Source organism: Astyanax mexicanus, chromosome 14, assembly GCF_023375975.1.
Source record: "Astyanax mexicanus isolate ESR-SI-001 chromosome 14, AstMex3_surface, whole genome shotgun sequence".
NCBI classification, from domain to species: Eukaryota; Metazoa; Chordata; class Actinopteri; order Characiformes; family Acestrorhamphidae; genus Astyanax; species Astyanax mexicanus.
The window spans coordinates 22,694,378-22,716,142 of NC_064421.1; the positions used below are offsets into that span (position 1 = coordinate 22,694,378).

The 21,765-nt window shown below is 36.8% G+C and overlaps 1 protein-coding gene across 1 annotated transcript; it reads left to right on the top strand.

Moving 5' to 3' along the window:
- Positions 1-16,553: 16,553 nt before the first annotated feature.
- nrbf2a (nuclear receptor binding factor 2a) lies at positions 16,554-20,599 on the top strand. The gene is made up of 4 exons (XM_049464252.1): positions 16,554-16,716; positions 18,378-18,462; positions 18,554-18,594; positions 19,941-20,599. The coding sequence occupies exons 1-4, from the start codon at positions 16,687-16,689 to the stop codon at positions 20,460-20,462; spliced, it is 678 nt and encodes a 225-aa protein (XP_049320209.1). The 5' UTR covers positions 16,554-16,686; the 3' UTR covers positions 20,463-20,599.
- The last annotated feature ends 1,166 nt before the right edge of the window (positions 20,600-21,765 follow it).

Below are 21,765 nucleotides of genomic sequence, written 5' to 3' on the forward strand. Positions count from 1 at the left end.
CCATAAAAGGACATGCAAGGGATTAAAAAAAGAGGGCTGGGCTGATAATGGGCAGCGCCTCTGACGACAACACCGGGACTCCTCACCTATCATCATCATCACACCACCACCATCTTCCTCCAGCAGCTATAGCAGGGCTTCCACACTCCACCTCTTACTCACCCCCGCGCCTCACACTCCAGCAAACACACACAGCACTACTGTATAAAATAAAGTTTCTGTCCCGCCTTTTTTATTCCTAACAAGAAATCTGCTCGCTAACTTTTTTCACATCAAAACGCGTTCACACTAACACACCGCCAGGAATTCCGGTCAGGTCATTCCCCCATACATGGTGTTCATCCGGTGACCCAAAACACGCCCTTCTCGACTAAAATGGAATAAGGCATCCGGGAAAGTCGAGGCGGAAAAACCTCGTGTTGTGCCGAGCGCTCATCCCACAACAAAAACACACTACAAAAACCAGCCATGACTTCTCCCATTAGACCAGCAGCATATGTCTGGAAAGAGCGCTTCATAAAGTTTTGGGAGTAACTGAGGAAACACAGACTAATCAACAGCCTGTAACTCAATTCTCCACACTCCTCATCATCCTGATAGTGCAGTGCAGTGTTAAATACAGCTCTGGAAAAAATGAACTTCAGTTTCTGAGTTAGTTTCTCTGATTTTGCTATTTATAGGTATATGTTTGAATAAAGGTAACATTATTGTTTTATTCTATTAACTACGGACAACGTTTCTACCAAATTCTAAATAAAATATTGTCAGTTAGAGCATTATTTGCAGAAAATGAGAAATGGCTGAAATAACAAAAAAGATTCAGAGCTTTCAGACCTCAAATAATGCAAAGAAAACAAGTTCATATTCATAAAGTTTTAAGAGTTCAGAAATCAATATTTGGTGGAATAACCCTGTTTTTTTATCACATTTTTCATGCAACTTGGCATATTCTCCTCCACCAGTCTTACACACTGCTTTTGGGTGACTTTATGCCACTCCTGGTGCAAACATTCAAGCAGTTCAGCTTGGTGTGATGGCTTGTGATCATCCATCTTCCTCTTGATCATATTCCAGAGGTATTTAATTTGGTAAAATCCAAGAAACACATCCTTTGTAAGTTGTCTCTTATTTTTTTTTCCAGAGCTGTAGATTGCAGGCAAGAGGCCAGGTAGTTTCCAACAAGTATGAAACCTTGCTGTAATAAAAATGTAAATAAAAACAATTTTGTTACTAAAACTCTGAATACTAAAAGGCATATTAATGAAATGTGCAAAACATGATCATACAACATATAGGCTATTTAAGTTCACATCCCACCATGTCTTAAAACTGTTAATTGAATACTTAGCTAATATAATAAGCACATCTATTATATTGGTCAGATCAATTTTGACATGGCAAGAAAAAAAAACAGAAAAAAAAATCCACTTGCTAAAAGGGAAAATGGGAATACTAATTTGTTGGCAGGCATTCCAGTTTCAATTTATCCTCATTTTGTTAAAGAAACTAGTGATGCCCCAACACAAGGAGGGTAAAGACTAGCACATGCCTCCTCCGATACAGTTTGATTTTTTTCAAACTGCTGCTAATGTAACAATGCTGAGTAGCATCACAGCGTGCTCGGAGTGAAGCGCAGCGACTCGGTCCTGATCATTCAGCTTATAGACGGCTTGTGCTGATCGACATCACCCTTTGGAGTGATGTGGGGAGAGAGTGCCATCTACCCAACCTGAGAGAGCAAGGCCAATTGTGCTCTCTCGGGGCTCCGGAAGCCAATGGCAAGCTACGTGAACAGGATTTGAACTGGCGAACTCCTGATCATACTGGCAGTGCTTAGCCTGCTGGACCACTTGGAGCCCCCGTGGTAGTTTTTTTTTTCAATAAAAATAACCTAGCAGCCAGAGCTTGACAGAATTAGTGTCTGTGATTTGTGTTACTTTAATTGTGAGTTTAAGTATTTTATTGAATTTTTTTTTTTAAGAAATATTTATTCAGTTATCCACACTGTGTTATACAGTGATTGTCAAGTGTTTATTGTCTGTAGGACCCAACAGTTATAATCCTTTAAACTGCGAAGTGTGAATGTGCGTGTAGCCTTTAATTCTTAACTCTCATAACTGTGTGACTTGCTTGCTGTTGCTTTTAATCTGAATGGTGAAGTTGATATAGTTTAATGTAAATGTTTTTTTTTTTACTGCAGATATAATACCTCTTAAACTCCAGTTGAGAGATGAGGATAACATTGACAGGGACACCTTCAGTGGAGCACACCTGCACTGGGGCTGGAGGGCAACTTTACACCTGTAGTCTCATATTGTGAGATTACCTCTGTCTTCCTCCTCCAAAGACAACTTGACACACTCATACAGTACACTGCTTGGAGCAGCATTGAGCCTTGTGTGATTCTGTGATTCTTATGCTGTCGTGATCTATTTCGATCCTCCATGGCGTGAGCAGTTGCTGTACTTGTGATCCAGGCCTAATTTTTGAAGCCACCTACACATCGAGAACAGCCCCTTCTCCTTGGATTCTCATCCTCAGAAGAGACCTCCTCTGTTTTCCTGTCCTCTCCTCTGAATAGATTCTCCCTCCTACAGCTCTCCTCTCAGCTCCCTCCTCCCTCCCCCGCTCTCCTCCCTTCTTGCACGCCCACATACACATGCATGCACATGTCTCACCAGCCCTCCACATGGCACAAAGTGACGCAGCCAGTTTCATAAGTAGTCCGTGTCTGTGTTATCGACCAGGACTGCATTTTATACATTTTTCTGTGTCAAAAATGTAAAACACTCATTGTAGTGAACATCTCATAAAAGTAGTCACGAGCACTGACACTTGTTTGAGGCTGTAGATAAGAGCAAGTAAGGAGTGTCTTAACACTCTGATCTGTGTGCACTTGCTTAACCCCTTAAGCAATCGTATAAAGCAATTGTACCTAATGAAATATCAGCTTCCAAATCATATAGAACTTTGTAACACTGTGTAATCAGTCATGTTTTTGTGAAACCTTGTGATATTACTGTACAGTTTACATTCTTTCACTTCAGATAGATGCCAGTTCGGAATCTCCAGTTGTCAACAAATGCATGTGTACAGCTATCCCTGAGAAGAGGCTCAAAGCTCGATTTGTTTTCACAGTGGTGTAACAATGAATTAGAACAGTTCTACAGGGGACCTACCTCAACTGTTGGAACCACATCTTATATCTACAGCTTTTATCTGTTTGTGCCAGTTTTTGTCTGGGTTTTTCTTGTTTGTGTTATAAGTAAGTTTTGGAATCTTAACCTACAGTGGAAGTCTGTATAAAACCCTATTATTCCAAGTCAATTTGTATTCCAAGTCTATTGGCATATTCATCATGAACTTTTGAACACAGTACAAAGAGCAGCTGTCAGATTCACATTATGTCAAAAGGTGAACATTGGCAATATTAGAGTTACAAGTTTAATTCATGAAACAAAAATGAATGCTATAGTTGTAGTTATGGACAGTAGATTGACAAAAATATAAAAATCTTTATCTAATTCTTTTGTCTATATGTTTTATTGAAGATGCACTCATAATCTTTTGAAGACGTGCTTTGTTATCACACTTCAACACTGTATTAAAGTGTGAAATTAATGTCTCTGTCTTAGCCCCGCCTTGTAATTTGTGTTCCCACCCGTCTTGTTCGTTACCCTGCCTCCTCATTACCCATCCCAGGTGTTCCTCACCCTCATCGTGTATATAAGCCCCTTTGTTTCAGTGCTCCTTGTGGAGTCTTTTGTGTGCTTAGTATGCTTATCAGGTTTGTTCAATTTTCTTAATCCAGTGTATTTCTAGCGATTTCTTTTCTTGTTGGCTTAGTTTTGTTTGGTCTTTGTTAATTAATTGTCCCACTTTATTTAGTTTTATGTGTTTCCTGTGTTTGTTTTATTTTTTATTTATTTATCTATTTTCTTTATAATAAAATATACCTGCATTTATGGCTGTCCTCTCACCCTTTCGTTCGTGACAAATATGGTGTTTATGTTACATATTTATGAGCTTGAATACAAGCCTGCTAAGCATGTTACAACAAATCTGCCAGTGGTAAATCAACACTTTAAATTAACTAAATAAACACTTTTGGGGCATTATCCCAGATGGGGATAAAGCCAAGTCTTTCACTACACAGCAATTTGAATAAAAATTATACAACATGTCTTAACCGACCGTGTGAGTGTTAAATTCACTCACAGTGTTAACACTAAAGGTACTGATACAGTACTGGCAAATTTGCTGCCTACATGTGCTATGCGTTCTGGCTCTCTGAAACCAAGCTGTTCTGAGAACTGCTCTGAATTAGAACCTCTGCTAAATATCATAATGTAAATGTGATATTTTGTAAGTGTTGGGATGGTGTGTGTGTGTGTATGTGTGTGTGTGTGTGTGGCTGCATGTAACTGTGTGTGAGGTAAAGGAGACGAAGGCTGTGGCATGTTTTTAATCTCAGTAATTAGGGAGCCATGTCACTCACAGATAAAAGTGATGGCCTGCACACAAAGTGTGTGTGTGTGTGAGATGCAGATTGCGTTCAGAGAAGGCTCACTAATGAGGCTTCGTCTCTTCACCCTTAAACACACACTACATTAATTCCCCTGCTGTCGTCTGGGTTACTACAGTGATAATAGATAATAGAGCTAATCTGAGAACGCTGTATCAGATGAGCTGTTTAATATCCTCCGGCCTTCAGGTGCTAATGATTTTTAAAGCGAATGTGTCGCCTCTGCTGTCATTCACTTGATCAAATATTTGGAGGCAGAGAGGAGCGTCTGAAATCCCTGGCATGCAATTTACTTTTTAGGCTGAATCTGTTTCGACAGAGATAACTACATCTTTATGGTTATAGATTTTTGGGAGTGTGACTTGCTATTTTTCCTGTAAAAACACTTACCTGCACGGTATAGAAGAAAGTGGGTGATGTAATATGTTATTGGTATTGTGCCAGATTAGATTAAGAATGACTGGGCCTATTATTAAACCACATATTGGTTTTTGAACCATCATTTAAAAAGTATTTCAAAAAGACTGTCTGAGCAGCTCTTCTATATAGAAGTCTAAATATCTGGATTTAACTGATGCTCCTATCCAGCACAATTCATATTTGAGTCATTGCACACAGGTGAGCAAAGGTAGAGTTAGGAGGCTTGCCCAAGGACTCTTACTGGTGTGCCGTGGTGGATTTTTCTGGCCAAGGAATTGAACTGTAGACTGCCACAGGGAAAGTGGGGGTGTTACCAACTAGGCTACACCAACCACAGAAAATGCCATCTCTTTTTCCACCACCAGCTATTTATGAACAAACAGTGAAAAATAGTGTGAAGGCAAGTATACATAGGTGAAGATACATTATGAGAATAAGGGAGTTTCTTGGCTGTGGCAAATGTATCTTTTCTTATCTGTTTTTTATGGTCAGGGTAACAGGGTGTTATCCAGAGCCTTCTGTCATTGTTCTCACAATTTGACTGTGAGATTCAGTTGCAATACTGTGTGTTAAGGCTGGTTATATATGTGTTGCTAAGATGACGATTAAAATAATATTACACCACAGTTAGTTCCGACCCCGCAATTTGATTGGCTTAGAGGCGTTCTGTGAGTGCCATTATCAGCCGGTAATGCACTGTAACTGAAGCTCTCTATATATTACTCCACCACATACAGGTAACCTAGAAACGATGCAGCGCTTACATGGCAAACAGCGCAGCTACAAACAGAGCAGCAATGTAACTATTTTATAACCAAACAAATTTTATCAGATTTGCTCATCATCTTTAACTCAAAATCTTTCAATTAACAGTGATAATGGAACTGTGGTATAATTGCAATAATACACTCAAGGTTCATGCCATAATGCACCAGTATTGCTAGGTGGTTGCTATGATATGCAAGGTGGTGGCTGTGGTACTCCTTTTGGTTGTTATGGTGTTGCTAAGTGGTCACTATGCCATCACAGCATATTGTTTTCCAGTTGCTAAGGATTTTGCTATGGTTTCTATGCAATTGCTAAGTGGTTGCTCTGGCATCCCAAGAGGTTGCTTTCAATTATACCAAGTAGTTGCTAGGTTGCTGCTGTTGCATCCAAGGAAGTTGGTATGGTTTTCAAATGTGATCGCCATGGTGTTGCTAGGTAGTTGTTATTTATCCAGATGGCTGCTTGATGTTGCTTAGTGGTGTCAAGGTGGTTGCTATGGTATTCCAAGTTGTTGCTCTAAAGTTATTAAGTTATTGTTATAGTATACCATATGATTACTATGCTGTTTCAAAGAAAAAAATTTACTACATTTTATAACTTTCTTATTTAACTCAGTAATCTAACATATTTATGACAGAAAAAGCTGCATTTATGGCACAAAACCTGTAAGATTACCATATCTGTACACACTGCATTAATATGTAAACCCACATTAAAAACTACATAATTCATTATATAAGTTTATGTCTTATTTTCCACTATATTATGGATTCAGAAGGGAATCATCAGAATTTCTAGAATGCTGCATGATTGCACGTCGCAGTATTCAAGATTTAGACAAATTATGGTGGTTCATTAACCCTTTAAGGCATTTTCCATACAGGTTAGTTTATTTAGCTCAGTAAATCGTTAAATAAACACATAAAACGTCCTCTGAGGTGCTCAAAATATTAGTGTTAGCAGGGCCAGAGCGGGCTTTGCACAAAAACTACCTTTCTTACATTACTTCTTAGTACATTTTTAATTGTTCCTAAACAAAATATACATTTCTAGATAATATTTCAGAAATGTCCTTTTTAGACATAAATGCAGAGTGAGAAATGAGAATGTCCACTGTGCCTTAAAGGGGTAAACAACAGTAACAGCTACTGTATTGTAACGTCTTACACTGCGTATCATCAAGTAGTTGATTAGATACATTTTTTTTTACCTGCAGCTTCATCTTAGATAGTGTATTTCTGCAAAATCAAGGTACTCACAGTTTTAACCTTCAGAAACATATAAACCATATTATAAAATGTGATCCATTTTCAACAGGGGGCTTTAGGTAATGGGTTTTACTCTCTGTTCCAAGCTTTACATCTGATATATGGAGCTGTTTCGGATTCAGCCATGCTTTCACTTCCAGCATTGTTGGGGGCAGCAATTCAAACCCACTCCAAATGTCCTTGTCCTTTGTATCCCGCCCACAGGCACAAAAATGTATTCCCATTGTGTCAGTGCTGCCAGCGTCTCTTTTGGGTTTCTATTTTAATCTATTAGAAGAGAACAGGCAGAAGTTACCAGCTAATAAGGCCTGTTAGATTATAGGTAATAAAAGGAAAATGAATAAACACAGTGGTTTCTTTTTATGATTTTGTTTTTGTTTAAAAATGAAAAGAAAAAAAAAACCTTAAAAATTATGAAGTCAGACAGACTGAAGGTTTAATCTGAAGATAATGGAAACTAAACAGAAATCTTAGGATGTATATAATTTTATATATATATTATTTTGCGTGCTTTTTTCATTGATACAGCCTCTGCAGCCCCTCTGTCCTCTGTGCCCCTCCCATGCCCCCCTGTGCCCTGTACGCCCACGCCAAGCCATGTTGGGGTGACCGTTTTGTTAGCGTGCGCTTTGGTGCTGCATGGGGGCCTGATGACCCCTGCACACGACGATTAATCAAACGTCACAAAGCGATTTCTCCAAACTACATTATTCCTTTTCATAAAACAGCAGACTGCTTTAAAATCTGGGCTTACGCTTTTTTGATACATCACCACACTCAGACCAGAAGCCGTGCCATATGGGCCTTTTTTATCACTTGAGTTCCTGTAACTGATTATGATTTCAGTGATACTTCTGAGAGTAAATTATGTACACACCTATAATATTCTGAGTATTTAATATCACTGTTTAAGCACATCACCATCACATAGGCAGACAATATTTTACAGCTAATTTTTTATTGGTATTAGTTTTTATGCTGCAGTTGTGTAAGATGTTTGACTTCTTATTCAGCATGTGGCCCAGGGTTTTAAGTAGCTACTTTGCCTAAATCATAATTACAACAGTGATTTAATTCTGGTGAAGGTACAAAATGATAAAACTAGGGATGCACCAATGTTTCAATTTCTCTCTTTGCAGCTTTCAACCCTTATATACACTTTAATGCAATAGTTAAAGTGACAGTTCATACATATAGAGCCATTATTATTGAGGATGTGTAATTGCACAGAGCATGTGGAAGAGTACTTTTAATGCAGGTTAATGTAAAATAATTGCTATATGTAAAATTCTGTGCTTTGAGAAAATAGCTCTGTTCATTTTGTTTTTGTTTTGTTATGAAATACTGTGAAAATATAAAGAACAATTACATCCAACAAACCTACCAGACCAGGCTGTTATTAGAATGAACATTTTAGAGGTTGCAGGGTGGCGGTAACAGAACACTGTTATCATTCATTTAAATATTTTCTCCCCTCCCAACTTAGGAATACTCAAGGTTATAAAAAAAAACTTTGGGACGATATCAATGGCTGATATGTTTCATGTAAATATCTACCACTGATGCTCATATATAAATTAAATGAAATTCTGAATTAAAATTCATCCACAGCCACCTGGATCATCATTATAAATATTACAAAAAACAACTTTTTATTTCCATGGAGAAACAATTGCAGTAAAATATATAATGTGTCCATGTATGTATTTTCATATTGCATCACTGGATCATGTCCTCTTCCAGAAACCACTTCATCAAATACCAGTTTAGAATATTAGTCACATCTAAATCTATACATCAAGTTTAATCAATTTTGTTTTTTTATACTTTGTTTTAATATTATTGTGCATCCCTAATTTTCACTGTATTTCTATGAATATTATAATAATCCAAAATTGTCTCAATTAATTTAAGTTACGCAAAAACCTCACATTTCGAAAATTAGCATCATTGCAGGAGAAGTATTAAATCCCACATTCATAAACACTAAAATGATTTTGTTGTTCTAAATATTTCTGAAGTATTTTCTGTGACCCATTCATCATCAAATCTGAATCCAACATAAAGTAGGGTTGCCATATTTACATTTTACATATCTGAAAAATAGGTATAAAACTCTTATAAGTTACAAGATTTTTGCATTGCAGTGATGAAGTACATGATCACACATTATACAACCATTTACTGCTAACATAATATTAAACTTTTTTAAAAGTATGTAACACAAAACTGAATTGAAACTGAAACACTTACCAGTGTTGATGTGGTATTGCAGGATTCAGGGCCTCGTAGAGTTTTGTGATCCTGTGGATCTTGGGTTTAGGCTGCTGGCACCTCTAAGACCAGGACCATGTACGTTTCCTCCGCACTGAAGGCTACAAACTACACATCAGACAATGGGTTTGTTCCCACCTCCAAACACCCTCCGAGCTGAAATTGTTATGATAATGAATAAGGTTTGGGAGAGCCAGTAGAGTGGGTTAGAAAGTGGTTCATTGCTGGGCGGTGGGGGGGGGGGAGTCCGTAGGTGTTTGGGTCACATATGCGCACCATGCTCGGGGCGTGGTTTTCTAACAGCTGGCCCCTGGGTGACAGGCCTCCACCGACCACAAGAGATCCGGTCCCAAACTAGAATCTGGATAATCTGGATACAATAATGTTTGTATTTCTCTCTTTGTGACTTTGAATACTCTAATACATACATTTTAATACAATAATTAAAGTGACAGTCCATAAGTGTATAACCCTTATTAATAAGGATGTGTAATTGCACAGAGCATGTGAAAGAGTATTTTTTAACGCAGATTAATTTAAATTAATTGCTATTTCTGAAATTATGTGCTTTGAGAAAATTTGTTTGAAAAATATTTCTGTCATTTTGTTTTTGTTTTATTATGAAATACTGTCAAAAAATAGAGAACAATTTCATCCAACAAAGCTACCAGACCACGCTGTTATTAGAATTAATATTAGAGGTTGCAGGGTGGTGGTAGCAGATAATGGATACTATTAATTTAAATATTTTGTCCCCTCCCAACTCCCAACAGTTATAGAGAAATCTCAGGGACTGCTGCTTTAATGTCCAAATTTTCATTTCATTTCATTTTCATTTCCCCTTATTACATCACCACACGACTATTTCTGCGTCTACAGCACAATTCCACTCAGTAAAGTGAATGAACCAGGGAATAAGCAGGCGCTTCCATGCTGACGAATGCTTTTAAACTATTTTTAGCTTTTGTATTAGTAGGCCCTCAAATAATTTTACAATGAGATACAAAACAGGATTTAATGACCGATCTAAATTAAAATGATCTAAATTAAAGATAAAACATTAATTTTGCACCCCTGTCAAAACCTGAATTTCTAAAATGTCAATGAAAAAAAGAACCAAAAACCAAAAATGTCATTTTGGAGCATTTCCATTGGCCCATACATTATCAGATTTTAAATTATGTAAAGACTGCAGATTCAAAGTATGTCAAAAATGGAGATATATATTTTTTAAATATAATAAATTTTATATGAAATCAGCAAGATACCAACATTAAGTTACATATCGGTTTGGAATTTTAATCATCTGCAAATATTTTTATGCTGCTGATACGTTTAATCAGCTATTATGTGCAGATACTGATATGAATTAGATATCATCATGCAATCCTAATTTCTAAAAATTCATGTAACTCCTCTGTCAATCAAAATCCTCTCATCTCTGAAATGATATAAAGATATAAAAAGGATAAAACCTTTTTAAATTTCAAAGATTTAATTTAATTTATTTCAGACTATTTCTATTGCCCTATTCATCATCGTTTTATGGCAAAAGGGGTAAAACTTTAAAAATAGAGAAATATGTTGTTATTTTCTTTGTGTGATGGTGACAATATACTAGCTTTGAAGCTTCGTAAGGTAAAAATAGTTTAGTTTTTACATACATATATAAATTTATGAGGCCTCTAGAGAGTATGTTTACGTTGTGTACAAAGACTATCATCACAATATATTCTCAGTAAGCCTGAATTTTATTTATAGACATGTAGTAACAGACTGATAGAAGACATGGAGAAAAAAAGGCTGTGATTTATTCTAATGAGTGAGTGTAACTGTGGTTTGGAGGCTGTGTGCCCTCCGTCACCCTGAGTCCACAGTGCGTGGGTGGAGAGCGCAGGAAGATGGATGGCCAAGCCCCCAGAGCGTGATGGGTATTGCCCATGTCATCACACAGAAACAAAGACATAAAGCAGCAGGATGGATTGCATGGGGGTGTTGATCATTAGGTGTAAAATCGACAGCGGCCCACAACAAAATCAAGACGCTGCTCTAATATCCTACGACTTCTGCTTCACACCACATTTATTCTCCTCACAGCAGTGTCTGACTGTGGCTGATGGATTTGGCCTGTTTTTAGTTGGTTTCTCTCATGATTTACCCAGCATGCCTGATTATGGGGTTGGCATTTGTTTTTACAAGCTGTTCTGTCTTCTGAGTCTGTTTAAAACAGCAATCAATGCTGCTGCATTACAGTCCAGACTTCTCAGACTCCATCAGTTACATTAGTTTGTGGATCCTGAAGCATCTGTATGCTGACTTTCAAAACCCAAGAGCACATTGTTGGCCTTATTTTTAATTATTTGACATGTACAGTATTCCATGAGCACTAAGAGAAGCATTTAATATACTACAGCTTATTCATCACTAGTCACAGAAAAACAGTTACTCACCGCCGGCTGTTCACAATCGAATTCAGCTGAACTGGGCCTGTTTCCCAAAAGCATTTTAGTGTTACAAGATCATCTTAACTGGAAGAGAGAGCGTTCTGTGTAATACTTGCTTGGCAATTTAAGAATCCTGAGTCAGTTTTAGGAAACCCAGTCCTGAACAGTCCCCATTAAATTCATTTCGTACCCAGTAAATCACAGAAAAGGTCAGAAAGAAGTGTGTTTAAAGGTGTCATTCAGCTAAAATCCACTTGTTTTTTTCCAATTTCCATTTTTTCCAATGAAATACTATAGGCCTCTCTGAGTTGTATATAATGTAGCACATAAAATTGTTTCTCAACCTCAATTGTGTGCAGTAGCTAGTAAAAGGAAAATGCATCACGTCTCATCAGACAGGAGCTAACAGCTTTAGGAACAGCATGGCAATTTGTGCAAATATCACATCAGGGTTATATGTCCAGTAACTCACAGCTAAGAAACAAATGGTTAGAATTTGTCTATGGAACACCACCAGCAAAGTACAATTGAGATACTGTAGGTAGGTGTATGTTTAGAACAGTTCTGTTTACACTAGTTAAAAGTAAAAATCCACCAAGGGGTTTTGTTCCCCTGCCTGTGTGACTTGGACTGTGATTCTGGACCTGGACTACCCACCTCTGTGTTTACATCGGATCTCCGGTGGATTTTTGAGACTCTAAGACTAGGTCAGTGGCTGAACTGCAATTAGCAGGGCATTACACATGTTGTAAATTATCATATGTCATTGCAAAGACTTGTAATAAAGAAAGTTATTAGTGTACAAATATCTTTATTTTAAAATGTTTCTAAACTGTTTTCTAAGGTTTCTAAAATCACATAAGACCCTTTCCAAGAGACAAGAAAGTGACCGGCCACACTGTATTATGCATGCAAGATGGCAGAGTGCAGTACGAAACGCTCAGGTAGAAATTAACCATTTAAAAAATCCCACCACCAGAAAAACAATCTTTCAAGCGTTCAAAAGTTTGGAAGTTTGGAGCAGGATAGCTGTGACATCATCAGGTACAGCGGCCAGAATCCACACGATAAGCATAAGGAGTAAGTTAGCAATGATAACAGTGCTAACAGCCGGCCTAAGCAGGGTTGGAGCCACAATGTAAATATAAAGGGAGAGTAGCAAAGAGAGATTTAAATCTTGACTGAATATTCACCCATAAGAATATATCGCAATATTTTAATATTTTGGACCCAGGTTCCTCCCTTAATTCCCTAATTTACAGAGCCCAGTGAAAACGTTGTCTCCTAGTAGATTTCTTCTTATTTATGTTAAAGTATGGAATAAATAGCATAACTCACTCTCACTCTTGTACCCCTTCCTGATCTTTTCATTCAATCGTTCTCATTGTCTCTGTCTTTCTCTCTCACACATTTACACAGAGCTGCTCCTGTAAAGTATACATTTGCCATGTTTCCTCTTTTACTTGCTTACTCCACCTGTTAATCTGTTAAAAGTAATGTTTAAAAGCAAAAGTAGTTTTTATTGCTGTGGTAGTGTTTGTTTTCTCTATTAGGGTTCCTGTGTCTGAGTTCTGTTATGTTTGATGCTAAAGCTTTACTCAGAAGATTAAGAGATTCTAATAAAAAAATATTTGAAACTATACGCCTAATAAAACTTTGTCTGGATTAACCCTGTTTGACCCTGTTTTGCCTGACTATGCTCTGGTATGTTGTTTTATATTTGCTGTCATATTGTTACTGACCCTGCCTGTCCTGAACTACTCTTGTAAGCCTTGCCTCTTGTTTAATAAACTGTGTGATTTGTATCTGCAAGGGTCTGTCGTGGCCAGCGTAACACAAATATTGAATTGTAACCCCTGTATATTTGAGAAATATTGTATTGCAAGTTCTTGCCGGTACACAGCCCTGATTCTGAATGTGAAGCATAGTGGAGGTAACATCAATGTAACTCCCTCTATATAGTGATAGATGTCTTGGTGTTCTCCCTCACTAGTTTTTTTTTTTTTTTTGCACGATCACTCAATTTATGAGGACAACCTGTTCTAGACAGATTTACATATGTGCAATATCTTCTTTTCATATCCATTAATGATGGATTTAACTGAACTCCAGGGAATGCTTCCTTTATTATAGTAACAAAAGAGAGAAAAAGCATACTTTTATAAGCACTGTAAATGCCATTTTCATTAATTTTCAAGCCTTTACCAGTTATTACACAGGAGACTATTTCACCTCATTCCCCTTAGGGTTTGAACAGATTCATTCAACACTAAAAGCGCTGTGAAACAGAAACCGCACACTGTGATTATAGACCACGTAACCACAGCCAGGAAAGTATTATATTACTATTACTAACAAATGCAAGTTAACTTCTCCCAGAATCCTTTAGGAGATAAAAAATGACTGTTGAGAGTGTGCAGTATTTCCAACTAATTGCAAATTCATTTATGTGAATGTAATTAGGTTACACATTACACAATATATGGCATTAATAAGGGTTTATAAACTTCATACAGGATGTTGTTTGCTTTGAGGGAGGAAGCATTTAAACAGGTAGCTCAAGTGATTTGTAACGTGATAGTTCTATATATGAATGGGCTTTATTAAAGGAAGACCCTGTTGTGAGGATAAATATTCCCTTTTATCCAGTTCTGTTTTCAATATTATTTCATTATTATAATATTTCAATATCATTTTATCATTAAGCTCATGTTAAGAGGGCAGTCGTGGCCTAAAGGTTAGTGAAACAGCATTAGGACCAGAAGGTCACTGGTTCGATCTGCTGGAAGTGGGGGCAAGAGGAGTGAAGGTTAGGTGAATGTCTTCTCCAGCGTTCACCTAAACTAAAATTAAATAGGGCCAGTTGAGACCCTGTCTAAATTACTCAAGGTGTGTGTGTGTGTGTGTGTGTTTATGCAGATCAATGTATTTGAATGAAGTTAGGTTACACATTACACATTTTTAAGGCATGTCTATTGGGACATCTGCTTATCTATTGTTTCTTCTAAAAAGAGTTTTTATCCTCCTTTTGTTAAACTAACTGTTTCTGAAATCCACTGAAAGAGTCCTACTAAATGTTGAAACACTGCTATAAAAATTTGTTTGCACTCAGCAACAACAGAACACAGTTCCACTGCTCCACAGCTCAAGGATTGGGGTCTTTATACCCTTTCTAGCCCATTCACTTAACGGCTAATTTAAATGGAGCTAGTTGGTGGCCCTTAATTTGTTTGTGTTTTGTTCACTACCATGACTGTCTTAAATGTTAAGGAAATTAAACATGAAGAATGGTCTTAATCTTTAAAAATAAAAATACAGAATATGGACTGTATATAGCTCTGAAAAAAAATGAGACCACTTCAGTTTCTGAATCAGTTTCTCTGATTTTGCTAATTAAAGGTATATGTTTTCGCAAAATAAACATTATTCTATAAACTACGGACAACATTTTCCCCAAATTACAAACAAAAATATTGTCTTTTAGAGTGTTTATTTGCAGAAAATTAGAAATGGTTGAAATAAGATGAAAAAAGATGCAGAGCTTTCAGACCTCAAATACGGCAGAGAAAACAAGTTCATAATCATAAAGTTTTAAGAGTTCAGAAATCAATATTTGGTGCAATAACCCTGGATTTTAATCACAGTTTTCACAGTTTTGGGCATGTTCTCTTCCACCAATTTTACACACTGCTTTTTCAATTTGGAAAATCAAAGAAACTCATCATTTTTAATTGGTCACTTATTTTTTTTCCAGAGCTGTATGTAATTAATCACATCTCTAAACTTTAAGTGTCAGCATTTTATTCTAGACCATAATTAAAGAGTAAAAAGTATCCAAATGAGAATATTATTCATCATTATATTATTTATAATTTTACCTTAACTAATTCAAAACTATGTTGATGCTCCACTGAATAGTATTGGGAAGAGCGGTGCTGTCTGTGCTGCTGTGGGCTCTGCATACTAGAAACTGTGCTATGTAAGTTTGGAGAATTTGGAAGGAAAACACTCATGAGAAATACGGTACGCTGGGTTACCTGGAGACAAGACACACTTCTATTAATCACACAGATGGAATGTTGTATTTGCTTATATTCCTTATATGCAGTGAACAAACGTGCCCAAACCAGTGGTCAGCCAGAGGAGTAACAAAGTAGAACTACTTCACTACTGTATTTAAGTAATACTGTATATGTATCTATAGGAGTATTGTTTTTTCTCATAATTCCACTTTTACTATATATTTTGGAATAGTTTAATACTTTTACTCTGATACATTGTGAGCTGATTATGAGCTGCATAGTTACTCATTACAATTATTAAAAATTAAAAAAGGGTAAGAAATCATTCCAAACCCTTATTATCACTAAAACCAGAGCGGAAGAAGCTCCTTAGTATTGAGTGAATCAAGTGAGATCAAGCTAATCCTATAAGAAGATCTTGCTGCTCCTGTTCTGCCTTTCACTTTGAGGATTTTCAACTGTTTTCTGGAGTAACTACACAACACAGTACCGAACTTTCTCTTTCAGTACTTCAATATTAGATTTATTAGAACTTTTTGCAATGGCTACGTACAAACATTTTTAGAATCTTCAGTACTTTCACATTAGTGTGAAGCACAAAAAATACCTCAACTTTTACTCATGTTACTTTTTTGATAGAGCACTTGTACTTTTACTCAAGTCTGGGTCTCTAGTAATTTATTCAGGTATTTTTTTTTCTGAGACATTACTATTTCACTTTAAAACTCTGAAGCTCTGCTGTGTGTCATGCACTGTGGAGTCCAGCAGGTGGAGCCAAAACCCAGCAGTTTATTTTTATTATTATTATTTATCAGGTTCAGAGCAGATCTACACAGGGAGATTGCGCAAGCTGGAGTGCTAATTGTGTCTGAACAGTGGAGCTCGTGTTCTGTTGTGTTCAGAGTTCAGATCGGGATCAGTCTGGGAGAGCTCGAGAGCTCGATCTGCCTGGAGTCGATGATTAAATGGAGCTGATGGAGAGTCCTCTAAACCGCGTGAGTTACAGAAACATCACAGACATCAGCCTGTGTCCTTCAACTAAACACCCGCGAGCTGGAGCAGCGCACTCTACTACTACACTAATAATAATAATAATAATAATAATAATAATAATAATAATAATAATAATAATAATACAAACAAAAATAGTAATAATAAATAATATAAAAACTAATAAAAAAACATTAATAAGTATATAATTATATTAATATTAATAACAACAAAAATAATAGTAATAATAATAATACATAACAGTAATATAATTAATAATAAAAACAACAACAATAATAATGATTAAACAAACAAAAATAGTATTAATAAATAATATAACAACTAATAACAATAAAAAAAATAATAATTAAACAAATAAAAATAGTAATAATAAATAATATAAAAACTAATAACAATAAAAACACTAATAATAATAATAATAATAATAATAATAATAATAATAATAAATCATCATCAACACCAAAACAATTATATAAAATAATAATAAGAACAATACATAATTAATAATAGTAATACAAATAATAATAATAATAATAATAATAATAATAATAATAATAATAATAGTTTAATATCAGTAATAACAATATCAGTTCATTATCAGATTATTATGATGATAATTATTAGGGTGCAGCTCCGTGTTCCCCAGAATTACAGCACAGTTACTAATTATTAAAAGTGTTTCAGAGCTGATCTAAGTGTTTTATTAATGTATTATGCAGTGTAGAATAATACTAAACAAAATGTAAAGAAATCGTATATGGATTTTTTTAGTAAACAAAAATTAGGTGTTAAACAAATCAGAATAGATTTTATACTGTAGATTCTTCAAAGTAGCATGTTTTGCTTAGATGACAGCTTTGCACATCATAGCTGGATTTTCTCAGTTAGATTTATGAGGTAGTCAATGGGAATGTCTTTCAGTTTACAGCTGTGCTGAACTTGTCAAGAGTTACTTAGTTGAATTTCTTACCTTTTATTTTGTTTGAGAGCATCAATTGTAAAGTTGTGAAGAGGTAGAGTTGGTATAGAGTGAAGAGCCCTATTTGAGTAATATTCTAATCCATATTATAGCAAAAACTACTCAACTAAGGAAAGAAAAGTCACACTTTGAAAGTATCATCAAGTGCAGTCGAAAAGCGATCAAAAACTTAACGATGAACGATGGCTCTCATCAGGAGCACTTCAGTAAAGGAAAACCAAGGGTTACCTTCTTATTTCATTGCTAGTGATCAGCTTGCCAGCATCCAGGCTGATCATCAGCTTTGGACAGGACACAGCATATGCTGGTTTTGCTCGGAACTGTGTTGATGTATGTTTAGCAGGGTAACCATTTCATTTGGGTATGAAGGTCAGTACAATAATGCATGAAACATGAATAAAAAAAGGTTTTAGCATTTATTAATTTCCATGTGAAAACTAATGATACCCTCCTCTGCAAAGTGGTACATTTTTTAAATAAATATCATTTAAAATGTATCGTTAAAAATGTATTTATGCACACAAAATATTGAATAAATGAATATGAATTGAACTAAAGGTAATGTTTATATAGAAACAGTTAAACAGGCACTGGGTCAATTTGACCCGGGATCATTTCTGCTGTTCCTGACAGTGGAACATAATAACCTGTCACTTTAACCTGTAGGCCCATCAGTGCGGCCGCAATGCAAACCGCTTGGTGGCGCAGGGGTATTACGAGGAGGCGATTTCATGCCATGGTGAAGCGGCAGGTAAATAACAGTGTTCTTTCTTTCTGATTTAAACTTTAAATACACCTGAATAAAACATTTGTCCACAGTATCTGTCTCTATTTACATACAGATCTCCTGAAAGAAGCCTTACTGTTGACACACAATGAACAGGTTGGCCTATTTGTACTTTTATATGGGTTTAAAACACAGACACACAAATAAACGTCTTATCAGCTCCAGGGCATGTATTATTTGGGTGGTGGGTCATTATTCTCAGCATTGCAGTGACAAGGCGACGGTGATGGTGTGTTAGTGTGTGTTGTGCTGGTATGTGTGCATCAGACACAGCAGTGCTGCTGGAGTTTTTAAACACCTCAGTATCACTGCGGGACTGAGAATAGTCCACCAACCAGAAATATTCAATCAACAGCGACCTGTGGACTGTATTCTGTGAGCAGTGACAGATCTTGTGCTAGAGCTTTTGTCTCTGACTTTACATCTACATGGTTGAACATTTAGATAGGAGTGTGTATAGAGTGGATAGTGAGTTAACACAGTGTTTAAAAACTCCAGCAGCACTGCTGTCTGATCCACTTATATCAGCACAATGCACACTACTAACACACCACCACCATGTCAGTGTCACTGTGGAGGGATACAGATAGATACCAATGTTGGTGAGCAACGCAATGTATCAGCTCTCTTTGATAGCAACCAGCTTGCCAGCATCCAGACTGGTCACTAGCTTTGACTGGAACAGAGCATGTGCAAGTTTTGCTCTGGTATGTGCTTTTTTTTTAAAGGAAAACCAGACTATTTAGAGTTACAGTGTAAGACTGGAAAAATAAGAGACCATTTAAAAATGAGTTTCTTTGATTTTACCAAATTGAAAACCTCTGGAATATAATCAAGAGGAAGATGAATCATCACAAGCCATCAAACCAAGCTGAACTGCTTGAATTTTTGCACCAGGAGTGGCATAAAGTTATCCAAAAGCAGTGTGTAAGACTGATGGAGGAGAACATGCCAAGATGCATGAAAACTGAGATTAAAAAACAAGGTTTTTCCACCTCAAATTCTTTGCTTTATTTGAGGTCTGAAAGCTCTGGAACTTCTTTGTTATTTCAGCCATTTCTCATTTTCTGCAAATAAATGCTTTAAATGTCAATATAAACAGCGAAATCAAAGAAACTGATTTAGAAACTGAAGTGGTCTCTCAGTTTTTTCCAGAGCTGTATGTTTAATCCCCAGCTAACAGAGAATGTTGTAAAAACATTTAGCAAAATAAAAACTCTGACAAATTGAATGTTCTAAGATTGTTAATTGTATCAAAAATGTTCTTTAACCGATAATTGTTATCTGGTTTATACTTATATCTGTAATTCAGGAGATTGTGTGTTTATGTTTATAGGTCACTTCATGTATGAATAAGTCAAGTGTCAAGTCTCCAGTACATGACTGCAGTATTGCAATAGGTCTGCAAGTGTTTTAAATCATTAATCATTTTTCTTTCTAAGGTCAAGCTCTCTCTCGAGCTTCAAAGAGCCAGACATGTTCAGCAGCAGCGTCTGATCAAGGACACGTGGAAACGGGTCAAGATCGCAAGAAAACCCTCTATCAGCTCCACCAAGGAGACATCAATACCACCAGCCCCGTCGAATGCAGCCTCCAAACTAACATCAAGCCAGTCAGCACCACAGTGCATCTCCCAAGCACCTCTACGATGGTCTAAAGCAGCTAAAGATGACAGAACTCGGCTGGAGGAGCAGAGCACAGCCATCGCTGACCTCAGAAAGGTCGTGGCCGTCCTGCTGCTGGAGAATGAGAAGTTATTGGAGGAAAATGAGAGCCTGAAGGTGGAGAACGCTCGACTGAAGAGAGATCCCTATGCGGACCAGCAGAGTCCCCACCTAACCCCCTTGCTGAACCCTGCTGAGGCCAGTCAGGGGCCACCGCCGCTGGACCTGCCACTTTTACATCTGCCCCCTGACCTGCAGGAGGAAATACGGCTGCTGTGGGAGAGGGAGTCTGAGGTTTAAAATTTAAGCATGATGTGTGAACAGTTTGAAGCGGAAACTTTATGTACACTTATTGTTAAAGAAAAAGTTGCACCCAGAAAGGAAGTATCGGATTGAAATACTATTCATAGGAAAAATAAAAGGTTATCAAGAACTTATTTGGGCAGTATTTATTGAGCTAAACCTGTGTAACGCGACCTGACAGCCAACTTGTTGTCATGAAGTTGTAGAGGTTCCTAATGGTAAACAATTCCATGCAGTGCTTGCAGATTTTGCAATAGGGGTGGAGAGTTGAAAGCGTGTCCAATAGCATCCAACAATGTGGCGGGTCAGTTATTAAGAGCATTGTTCTGTTGAAATGGCGTATCAGCTTACATGTTTAAAAATAGCAAGGCAGCTGGTTGCAGAACCTCATTAAGGACCTCGTAACTGGTAGCTGGTATGACAAAGTGCCTGTTGTGAAGACCAAAGGTGATCTGCCATAAAGGCATCATACTAAATTACTAAATTGCACACCACACTGATTCTGATGATGAGTGTAGTTTGTGAGAGAACAGTACTTTAATCTGAAGTTGGTTGATCAACTTCAGCTTTTTAAGTGTTAGAATCAATTATGTATACATTTAATTAAATGCTGTTCAAATATTAAAAAGGCTTTTTGTTTTGTTTGTCTTATTTCTAAATCACACCAAAATCGCTTAATTGCATCATATTGTGGTGTTCTCTGAGGATTCAGGATGCATGAAATTACCCTAAAGCAGTGTTTCTCAAACTGGTCCTCAGGGATCTCCAGACGTTGCTGGTTTTCGCTCTATCACAAAACACCCAGTTGAGATGTTGAGAACACTGTTACAGATGACAAAAACAGAGAGGAAAAAAAGAACTATTAGGAACAGATTGAGAACTTCTGTTGTGAGTAATAGTAATTTTTCTAATTATTGACTGATTTAAACAAAAGACAGTGTTTTAGCTAGACTGAGGTCCTTCTGTTGCTAAACAACAGCTCAGGCTACAGGACAGAGTAAACCATACTGCTGGATTCCCATGATTATACTTCCTACCCTCACACACTTACATGCCAAACGTGATGGGATAGCAGTTTGTAAATTGGCCATTAATTGATTACAAGGTGAGGCAAGAGAATTCTTACACCTGTCTCATTTGTGAGGTGTTATCTTGTGAGTGAGACTGAACACTGGCCTGTGTTCTTGTAGTAAGAGTAACATGAATTATTGGAGTTCAAGTGAGACCTCAAAGTGGGTGCCACCCACTGTCACAGGTGTGGAACATATTTAAATCCACAGTGTCACGTGTACCAGGAGCA